The following is an 11595-nucleotide window of genomic DNA, read 5'->3' as shown; positions in this document are numbered from 1 at the left end:
TACTTCCTATCAGAGAGGTTAGTGTTTCGTGAGTTATGCTGTCACAGTATCGGACCACTTCTCTCTTCATGTCTTCAATTTCTGTCAACCCCTTTTGATTCACACATTCCTTCATCATCCCCCAAATGTTCTCAATGGGATTAAGTCAGGACTATATGCAGGAAATGGTAATGCAGTCACATTTTTCTCCTGAAACCACTGCTTGGCATGTTTTGCGATGTGTTTAGGATCATTATCTTGCTGCAAAATCCAGTCATTTCCATAAAACACATGTGCACTTGGAAGGAGAAAATTATCTAATATGTTAGTGTAGCGTGGACTTGTCAGATTTCCCTCAAACACACACAGCGGGGTCGTTCCTAATAAGGATATCCCTCCCCATACATGAAACTTTGGGCTGTATTTAGGTCGTTGATACAACGGTGCTGATGCAGACTTTGTCCATATTTTCACATTATTGGGATATACCCATATTGAGCTTTCATCAGTAAAAATCACATTTTCCCAGTCAAAGCTTTCATGTGCCAAACACCACTCAACACGCCTGTCTTTATGTTCTTGTTTCATGAGAGGAGAAGGATTTCCAGTCTTTTTATCCCATCCAAGATCAATCAAATTTATTCTAACTGTAGATTTTGATACAACTGTTGATCACCTTTCTATCATTTCATACCTGATGTTGGAGATGCTTGCCCTTTACTTTTTAGACGCTAAAATTCCCAGCCGGACGCGATCTGAGAAGTCCAATTTTCTGGGTCTCCCTGCTCCTTTCTGGTGTCCCAAATCCTTTCCCTCTTTAAAATTCTTCCTAATCCTATACACAGTAGAAAGAGGAGTTCCTGTTCTCTCTGCCAATGTATTTACATCATCAATTCCTTGATTACACAACTCAAAAATCAACCCTCTTTTATCTTCAGCAGACATTGTTGACAGTGCTGAGGAAAATGACGTCTGCTACAAATTCAGGGGAGGTAACTCTAATTGTACTATACTCAGTAGGCCAAGATGAGTTACCTCCCTTATACCATTACTTAGTTTTAAGTATCAGTGAATCAGTTGAGGTGTTAGGATAGCTCAAAGTAAGAAGAAAAATTCTCAATAATTATGAACCAGACTATATATATATAGAGAGAGAGATACGCACACACACACACACACACATATATATATATATATATATATATATATATATATATATATACAGAGAGAGAGAGAGAGAGAGAGAGAGAGAGAGAGATGGTGTTCTCGTAAAATGGAATATCCGATAACGGTATATTAACGAGTATTAAAATATCTCTTTCTTAAAGATGAATGAATGAGCATTGTCTTCTCTAACTGTCCTTCTTGAAGTTGGATTGATGAAGGAAGAGGACTGTTTTATGGATACACAACTTTATTCCCTATGGGCGACGTTTCCACATAGATTCTTATGTATTTTGTGATCAGTTCCATGACAACGACATTATGTCGAAACGTCGCCTATACAGAATAAAGACGTTGTGTAACAATATATAGTCCTTATCCTCAAGCATCTGATAAGCGTATTAGTCACGTAACTCATGCAGATGAATGTACTAAAGCTGCTTGAAGAGCTCCCATATTTCCAACTTTGGTTGCTGTCTGTGGTTTTCTTTGACAATTCTGCTGACGCAGGTTCAGACGGCGAGATGTAAATATGATCAAAGTATCGCATCTTGAAGTATAAGACTGCTGAAGTCTGATACATCTCTCAGTTGAGCATCTTAACAACAGTGACATGCAGAATAAAATGATTTCCGGTTTTTTGTAGTTATGGAGGACAATCTGCTGTATGAATCGTCTGGAGACATGCAGCGTCCTCTGGTGGTGGACCACAGTGATCTGTACACCGAAATCAACACAAGCAGTAGAACGAACAGTAAGTACACCTGATGTTCCAAATCTCCTTGTTATTGCGAAATAGAAACATCATTGAAAGTCACATTCATCGGCTGTCATTGTGTATTCAGCTATTCCGTGTCCGCTCCAAAACACTAATGTTTTCTCTCCAGTTTCCATGCACAATGTACCACCGCACGCGAACACAAAGATTTCCCACATAATCCTAACTAATAACACAAACATTCATGAGATCGGTTTTCAGCTAATGCAGGGAGCAAGACAATGTTTTGATTGTTCTAATACACAGATCCAGTAGAGGATGTATATGCCAAACCCCAGAAAGAGAGCAGTCCTGAAAGGATCAAAGTCCAGAATGGTGAGTTTCCTCTCTGATTTCCATTGTTACTGTCTTTGGTGGAATGGCCAGTTTGACTGGATTCGGGCGACTTTTAGGAGAAACATGCAGGAATTATAACAATCCCATTGGGTAAAATACTAAAGACTTTTCGTGAGACTTATGCAAACATGTACTCATTTGCAACAGCGGATTTGTCAAGATATTTGAGTGGATATGCTGGGAAATTGTGAGTGGATATGCTAGGATATTTCAGTAAATGTGCTAGGCTATGTTTGTCAGGGTAGGTTAGGAGATGTCAGATGATATGCTAGGATATGTCAGTGGCAGGATATATAAGTGGATGTATTAGGATATGCAACTTAAACTACCTGAGAAGCTGAGTTTTTATCTTTCAGTTCATGTATAGCTTGTGATAATGACATTCTGTAAACATTCTTTCTCTTTTCAAACTACCGATACCGCAAACAGATACTGCAGATGACCTGTACGCCAAACCCCAGAAGAAGGAAAAGAGGAATCTGAACGTTCTTGTGACTGGGAAGAAAGGTAAATGCACCAACAGATCAAGACTTCACCTTACAGTCATCTTACATTAAAGTAATGAAGTGAGACAATTGACCCTCGCTCACTCAGTTGACTCGTCCCATTTGTGTAGCTCATGCTACTGATCACTTCCTCGACACGATTACCTACACGTTACTGCCATGTAACTGTAATACTGTTGCGCGTGGTGTTAAAGACCCAATGTCACTCATATTCGGCAATATTTTGGCCTATTGTTTATATATTGATCGCATATTCACCTACTTCAGCTTCCAACTGAGGCAATAAACGAGTTATTGTACCTTGCGACTTGCCTGAAACAGATAACTGAAACTTCGAGGCTAACAGCTACCAAAAAAACAACACTTGAGATACAGGAAATATAAACGATTGTTCAGTGCACTGAACTCTCGCACGCGGGATTGTTTTTGTTTTTGTTTTATATGTTTGTTAGTTTGTTTACTTTTTGTTGTTTGTTTTATATCATTTTTTGGAGAGGTGGATAGTGGGGCGTTTTTGTTTTTGGTCAAACTGACTTCAGTCACAAGTTGTGTTATGGGATATCCGTAAAGAGCATAATAAGGGATATAACTCTATGGGGTTCGCTTGAAATGAGTATCGGTAGCTCGATGACACGAGAGTCGATTTAATACAACGCTGCGTTAATTTATTAAAAACTTTGTAATATAATATTCTTGTAACCTAATCAACAGCAATGTCACTGTTCTCAGTCAGAACAGTGATGTTTGACATGTATGCATCTTGTTTACGAAGATTTGCGTGTCAGTATGTGGCCGGTAAAACTCAGAGTAGTTGACCTGTCTAACCCCTGATCGAAATATGCCCAGAATGCTTACGTCATATTTCAGTGTACTTTGTGTATCGTTTCGTGGAATATTTCAAATTTTAGAACCCTTTATATAGCGTTTAGGGTATACATTCTAAATTTCCCAACAGACGCCACGCCCCGTAACCACGATTCTGACGATGTTTATGCAAACACCGGAGCCTGTGAGCAATAAGAAGGGATGAGTTGTCTCCCTTCCCTTACCCCACCAGCGCTGCTTCTGTGGGTGGCACCTTCTGCGGCACAGCTTTGAAAGGAACCACAGACAGGATCATGTAAAGGACGACTGGCGGCCAGGGTGCAGCTGTAGACTAAAGAAGATCTCGAATCCAACTCCTGGCTCTCAACCATGTCAAAGACATATGTTTTTGTTGTTAATCAAAATTACTTGTACATTTGACGAAACAAGGCGATGAGAACTAGGAAATGGGTAAAGTGTCCATATAATGTAAGAGTGCCTATATGTGATATAGAGGTTTATACGTCACCAGCATTAACATGCAACGAAAATCATTTAAATGGATCCTTGATATGCACTAGGTGTTCACAAGATGGTACAGAAAAGATAGTACACAAAAGTCAGCTGTCTTGACTACCAGTTGTCAGCTTTCATTTTGTGGAAGTCACGGTGGCTGAGCGGGTTAGGCGGCTGACTTTGTGTGCTCGTGGTTAGGTGCCTGCTTCCGAGGATGTGGGCTCGAATCCCGGATGGGACTCCATTCAACTAAAATGTGTACTACTAGATTACAGAAGAAGTACCATGAATCTGTAATCCAAAATATAACATTTGTAACGTGTATGAGACCAACAATATGTAACAGTAATTTTCGCCGTTCGTGTCTTCATTCCAAACACTGAGTTAACTCGTAGAAAGTCGGTTCCTAATACAATATTTATGATTTATAATACCTTCCATGGTTAACTAGCTCACTTGCCTCTTGTGGACACCTGCCTCACTGGTTAACTGCATCTATTACTTATCGTGGTTAACTGCATCAAGTACTTATATCGAGGTTAACTGCATATGTTACTTATCGTGGATATAACTGTATCAGTTACTTATCGTGGTTATGACTGCATCTATATTACTTATCGTGGTTAACTGCATCAAGTACTTATATCGTGGTTAACTGCATATGTTACTTTTCGAGGCTACAGCTCTGGTCACTTGACTTGATGATCTCCCTATTTACCTGCGGCGGTCTTAAGTTAATTTACAACGGTCACTTGTCACTTGTTTGTTTGCATGATAACAAACAGGGACGTGGGTAGAAAAGTAACAACGTGCTGTTCATGTACAGAGAAACTGACGGACTGTGAGAAATAGATTGTCATGTTTACAGCTGCCGCACTGACAGTCAGCTAGGATTAGTGAGAATCACTGAAACTCGGACCATGAGTTGATATGGTGCCTGCTGGGGAGGTACGTTTTTTTCTGTACAGAATGAGGTCATTACGCTTGTTTAACCAACTTTCTATTTCTTTGTTAGTACACCAAACGTATGAATTTTAAATTTTGTCTGTGGAAGCTTCAGTGGAGAAAAATGCTAGCATATGATCTCTGCTTGACCTTGCCCTTGACCTTGACCTTGTTGCGTCCACTGTTAAACCCGTCATCTATTTCCTGTATAGACTGCCGGTGTCTTGCTAAGTAATTGAACGGTTTCTCCCTCGTCCGAAACATCATACCTAGACAATCTAACACATTCATAGATGTCGAATTAAATGGTCACAGGCTTGCGGTGTTGCGGAGGTGTGTGTGTGTGAGAGAGAGAGAGAGAGAAAGAAAGAGGGGTGGGGGAGGGGGTAGAGATTTCAATCAATGCACATAGATCATGGTGACCAAAGGTCAGGGGAATCTTCCATGTGATGAGTATAGATATATACGTGTATGTGTCTGCTTGATATCTCCCTTTCTCTCTTCCACTCGCTCTTTCTCTCCAATACCGTTTCTCTCGTTCTCTCCTTCTCACCCTCTCTCTTTGACCTTGGTTTTCAGAACCAATCCCGTGCCTTCTGGCCTCCCCAAAATTGATAATTTTGAAAGGATCTGTCTGGATCCACATTCATCTGATACGCGATGTCCCGGGGTACTTTTGTGGCGTTAAAGCCACCCTACCCACATCTTCAAACTTGTGTCTTGTGCTGTATTGTGTTGTATCTGTTATATCTGTATATTTATATGTCATGGTGTTTGTGTCAGAATACGTGTTTGAATATTTCACGAGGAGAGTTCTGATCTTTGTTCAGCGTATATGTTTTCAGATTTGCATTGAGCAGGTCGTTTATGTACACAGCATGGGATATATATACATATATACATGCTCAATCTTGTCGAAATCCTGTAAATACGTTCCACAGAGAATCAGTTATTTGGCTCATTCCTATGTGAGTACAAGTAGAACTGTCTTGTCTAGGGTCGATCATTTACGTGCCGCAGTGCTTTAGACATTTAGACATAATATTTCAGAGTGCAAACAAGCAAATTAGGTTCATCCTGATTTACCGGATTATATTTGCTTAACATCAAGATTTTGTATGATCTAAAAAACTTTGTTGGTAAACTCCGGATTTGAACACTTCTCAGTGTGCTCTCGTTTGGCTGTCTCCCGTTCGTATATCCTGTCTGATTGTTCTCGTTATTGACATTGTGACGTCACATTGCCCTTTTGCTGGTTATGTTGATGTTGTCATAAATTGAACAAAACATGTGTGTATTATATTATGTATATGAACAATGCTACCAGATGCCGTTGAGCTGCCCAGGATACATTCGGTGCGATGTGCATCAGTATCAAAACCCGTGAAGGTCCCGGTTAGAATTGGTCTTTATCACCCATGCTTGTCGTATTAGGCGACTAAGGGATCAGGTGGTCAGGGTCGCTGATTTGCAATCGGTTGACGCATGTCATCGTACCCCAGTTGTGTAGATAGATGATGTTGATCACTGGGCTGCCTGGTGCAGACTCGATTATTTGCAGACCGCCACCATATAGCTGGCGTATTGTGGAGTGTAGCGTAAAACTAAACTCATTCACTGTCTGAGTATCAGGCGATCGGCGGTAGAGCTGGATGCCACGTGTAAAAAGATAACACGATTCTGTCATCGAGCTGAGTTTCTTTCCTGGTTCACAACACCATCCCCATACTTCATGGCCGCTTCGCCAAATTTGAGAATTTTAGATGGATCTGTTTGGATCCCACATTAATCTGATATGAGGTACTGTTGGGTGTTGAACCCATCCAACTAACTTGTTCAGCATGTAACTGACACTTTGTCACATAACTGAAATAATGATCAAATCATAGGTAAAAACAACTCATATTTCCATAATACGATTTGTCGTATCGCATACGTTTGTCGTATGGTGTAATTTGATATTTATAACTTAGGGTCATGCTTGTGAAATAAATCTTGTTACAATATTATACTTTATTTGTTTCATGCAGAAAGATGGCGTGAGTCGATTCGCAATATGGCACTCTTATCATCTGTAACAGCTTGTATCGTGGTTGCTTCCTCCCCGATCGTGCATTTTTACCTTCCTCAAGGATCCAGTATCAAGTAGATGATGTGTCAGACTGGATAGTCTAAGATAATGGTTACTTCCTCCTCGATCGTGTATGTTTTATCTTCATTCAGGATCCGTGGATAGCGCTTTGGTTGTTGTTGATACCGTCACGTTTCCATTCAAGGGTTTGACAAGGACGGCTCGGGCCGGAGTCAGTACGTAGTATCGATCATCGCGATACTTCAGCGGATGATAAATATTAACTGTCACTAGAAATTGACTGTTATATCAAAATTGACACTGTTTCTTGATATCAAAATATACGTTTCTACAGAAAATAAATAAATATAGCATATCTTGATGTGCATCGATTCGTATCACATCGTATCGTTCCAAGATATCGCGATACGTATCGTATCACATCGTATCGTTCCAAGATATCGCGATACGTATCGTATCACATCGTATCGTTCCAAGATATCGCGATACGTATCACATCGTATCGTGAATTTTCTGTATCGTCTCGTTTTTAATACTGACAATCAAATTCAGCTTCGTATACCGTTTTCCCTGATTGATTTCCAAATCCTGACAGAGAAACAGTTTATTCAAAAGAGTGAACGTGAACGATTTTATCACTTAATACGCGCGTTCAATGGGACATTAAACACTAAGCCATGACTAATCACAATCCTGACGTACCCACCGATACTTCATTCTAGCCTCAACGCAATGCACACACAACGACAGCTTAACATAAATATTGCAGTAGTTGGACAGTTCCCAATAACTCTTTCAATACCAGTCAACAGGAGGCTTTTACTGACTCAGCTCCCAGACACAGAGGTCATAGATGAAGCCTATGTTTATGAAGGAAAATATCAGCTGGTAAAACATACCTGCCACTACCATGTCATACATCATTTGAAAGGCCCAATCCTACTGTTTATAGACATAAAGGTTAATTTCGTAACATATCATTCCAATAATACAGCCTCAACTTGAATAAGTTATTTTAATTACAATGCAAACTGTGACATGTATGATGTGCAGATAAACCATAAAGGAAGCAGCCACTAACAAATTATTCCAATAATACAGCCTCAACTTGAATAAGTTATTTTAATTACAATGCAAACTGTGACATGTATGATGTGCAGATAAACCATAAAGGAAGCAGCCACTAACAAATTATTCCAATAATACAGCCTCAACTTAAATAAGTTATTTTAATTACAATGCAAACTGTGACATGTATGATGTGCAGATAAACCATAAAGGAAGCAGCCACTAACAAATTATTCCAATAATACAGCCTCAACTTAAATAAGTTATTTTAATTACAATGTAAGCTGTGACATGTATGATGTGCAGATAAACCATAAAGGATGCAGCCACTGCGACAATTTATCATCTGTAGCATGCCACAATATCCCTTTACATTTTTCTGATAGGTAACTGAACAATTACTATAAGGAAATTTCTTAGTTAGTATCAGTGGTCGGCTACTCCCCGATAACAGTTGTGTTCCTCTGTGTTCCTCTGTGTTCCTCTGTGTAACATGACACGAGAGCGGGAAATACTTTCGTTTTGGAAGTTCGTAATTAATAACACGTGAGGTGATTCTTCAAATGACGAATGTTGTTCGAAATCTCTGAACATCATTAATATCATTTGCCAGGAAGAGTATTTTCTCAGTTGCAAGAAGCGATTTTATTGAATAAATATTGGTTAACCGTCTTCTCAAATGATCGTGATTGGTCAAATTCATGACCTGAGTCAACTAATCATACTGCACCAATGGATACCCTCGTTAAAGAAAACTTGCCATTTGAATACAATCAAGCTATTCTCATGGTAAGTAAAAAGATCACCACGTGTGCGTAAATTATAGAACCTATAGTTGTGGATGTTAGGAATGTCAGGGTCATCTTTGACTGATAAATGAGTATGATTTGAAGAATTTAAAAGGTGAGTATGCGCTATCTTGGCTGATTCGTGATTTTGGCATTGAATAGTGGAGGTAGCTGTTCTCGATGAGAAGTAGGATATAACCTTTGCAATAACGATCCAGTTGTGACAATTTACAGCTCATTTTGTAGGGACACCATCTAGCTTTCGATCCGTAGGCCTCGGCAGGACCTTAAAATAATTTAGATGGTGAAAATTAACTTTGATTGACGATGGGGTGGTTTCGTCTTTACATCCGTTTCCTTTTATATACACTGAACGGCAAAAAAAGCGTCAACCTACCAACTTTTTTGCCAGATATATTTCACCTTAATTTTATTTTCTTCACTTTTTCATATATTAGCTGAACTTGCTTCGTAGACAAGTGTTCAAGATTATTCGGTTTCAGATTCTATATTTGATACTTAATAGAATAAATAAATACATAAATAAATAATAAAAAAACAACAACAACGAGACCAAGCCACTCAGAGCACATGCCGATCACTCTCGCAGTGAAAGACCACGTGTGACAATGCTGAAGCAACATCTTCAGGTTGTCCGTTAGCACCTGAAAAATTGTTTCGCAAAAAATTGAACGAACAACCGTTGAGTCACCTGTGGCGACACAGTGCGGAGGCGTTTGAGGCAGAGAAACGTCAGATGCGGTAGGCCTTGCCGAGGTCCTCACAGTTCGATATCGTCGTACTCGTCTCCAGTGGGCCTTTCATCATCGGAATTGACGTCACCGGGATTATCGAATAGTAGTCTTCTACGACGAAAATCGGCTGATGGCAGACTGAGAGTGTGGCGAAGACGTGGGGAGCGTTTTGAGATGATTGTGTCCTGGAAAGAGAGTCGTAGGGAGGTCCGAGCGTAATCATGTGGGGTGCAGTTGCTCTCAGTCACAAACTCTGCCCTATGGTGTACCAGAATATTGGCCTTAGTAGAGGAAATGGGGTAACATCTGCCCGTCACACTGATCAAGCGCTGAGACACTTTGTCTTGCCATATTTTGGTCGTCATGGAAACCACGTCTTTCAACAGGACAGCGCGAGTGTCCATACCGCCAGAACCGCTGGACACTTTCTCCGTGGCCTGCCCTCATTCCAGGCTTGAACCCGATAGAACACTTCCGGGAGAAGATTTAGAGGAAGCTCAGCAATGTGCAGCTGAACTTTCTCAGGCGTATCACCCGAGTCTTGCATACATGAACCGTCTCATCCACTCCATGCACAGAAGGTGCAACGGTGCTGCAACGTTGTTATATGGCCCCCACGGAGGCCGTACACGTTATTGGCTTTCGGATCGCACTGACGCACAACCTGTCGTCATTTTGACTTGCAGTTGTCTGAAATTCTTCTTTAAGTACTGATGATAAAACGTGTTAATTATGAAATGTTTTGCGACAATTTTGATGTTATTTACATCAGTTTGAATTAAACTGATTACCATTAACAAAAAAAGGGAGTGACTTTTTTGCGGTTCAGTGTAGTAATAGGGTATACTTTATATATATGTGTTTTTCTAGAGTGACACACCCCACTCAGTCGGTTTACCGGCCTCCAGTGTTGTATGGGTCAATACATTGAGCAGTGGTGTAATGGCCCTACGTAGGCCCACAATTACCTTGTCTGTTGTAACAATTCCAACACGTCCTCGGTCTGTTATACAAATTTGTTGTATGTTCACACAGTTACAGCTGGACTATTGCTGAGTGCGGCGTAAAACTAAACTCACTCACTCTCCCAGATACTATAAGTACATGATGTATGTAATATAACTCGGTGATTACTATTACAAGTGCAAGTGAATGACATCTCTAAGGTTTAGGTTCGGAAACGCAGTGATAACTGACGAGTCTAGTTACACGTTACACATGCTTCCCTCCTCCTTGTCGGTCGTCCCTGGCAACAGGATACCACCACCATCCTCATCAAGCGACCACCACAATCAGGATATGTCTCATGTCAAATGATATCAACATACTTCACATATACACAAAGAAACACTTTCGAACACATACGAGCAAAACAAGTTTTAGATTATTGCGGTTATGTCTACTATTTTTTTGTAGTTAGAAATATACACTGTCAGTGATTAACGATATACATTTAGGAGGAATGTTTGTGTTGTTTAGTGCAGGAGGTATATATGCATTCTTATCAAAGTCAAGCGACACAGAAACGTGCTCACAGTGTTATTTGGTGTTCCGCGCCAGGGCTAGCAATGACCCCGCCATCCAAATACATCCAGCCAACTCTCGTTAATCCGACACATGCATCACATCGCTACACAGTCGGATTAACGAGGGCGTCTCAAATTTGTTACCAACAAAAGTGTCGGATAAGGCCGATTGTCGGATATGGGGTCGGATTAACGGGACTTGACTGTAGTCGGATCTGGACGCGTGAAACAGTGAGAGATATTGTAGGCAGCGACCTGTCTGGTCGGGGTGCGGTGACACGCGTTCATCTAGGTCACCGAGCTTCGGCATTACTATGGTAACGTACGGCGTTATCCAA

At 40.5% G+C, this 11595-nt stretch overlaps 1 protein-coding gene across 1 annotated transcript; it reads left to right on the top strand.

The window, feature by feature from the left end:
- The first annotated feature begins 1788 nt into the window (after positions 1 to 1788).
- On the top strand, positions 1789 to 3919 carry LOC137270013 (uncharacterized). The gene is made up of 4 exons (XM_067803827.1): positions 1789 to 1897; positions 2168 to 2236; positions 2687 to 2764; positions 3719 to 3919. The coding sequence occupies exons 1-4, from the start codon at positions 1792 to 1794 to the stop codon at positions 3781 to 3783; spliced, it is 318 nt and encodes a 105-aa protein (XP_067659928.1). The 5' UTR covers positions 1789 to 1791; the 3' UTR covers positions 3784 to 3919.
- The last annotated feature ends 7676 nt before the right edge of the window (positions 3920 to 11595 follow it).

The sequence above is a fragment of the Haliotis asinina genome, unplaced genomic scaffold (genome assembly GCF_037392515.1).
Source record: "Haliotis asinina isolate JCU_RB_2024 unplaced genomic scaffold, JCU_Hal_asi_v2 scaffold_26, whole genome shotgun sequence".
Taxonomy (NCBI): Eukaryota; Metazoa; Mollusca; class Gastropoda; order Lepetellida; family Haliotidae; genus Haliotis; species Haliotis asinina.
The sequence above is the reverse complement of the archived record's forward strand: the minus strand, read 5'-3'. Positions and strand labels throughout refer to the sequence as shown.

What these genes read in the sequence shown, in the direction of transcription:
- LOC137270013 (XM_067803827.1), top strand. Translation starts at nt 1,792, where the DNA reads ATGGAGGACAATCTGCTGTATGAATCGTCTGGAGACATGCAGCGTCCT. An exon ending in CACAAGCAGTAGAACGAACA is followed by an intron (nt 1,898 to 2,167) that starts GTAAGTACACCT and finishes TCTAATACACAG; the next exon opens with ATCCAGTAGAGGATGTATAT. An exon ending in TCTTGTGACTGGGAAGAAAG is followed by an intron (nt 2,765 to 3,718) that starts GTAAATGCACCA and finishes ATTTCCCAACAG; the next exon opens with ACGCCACGCCCCGTAACCAC.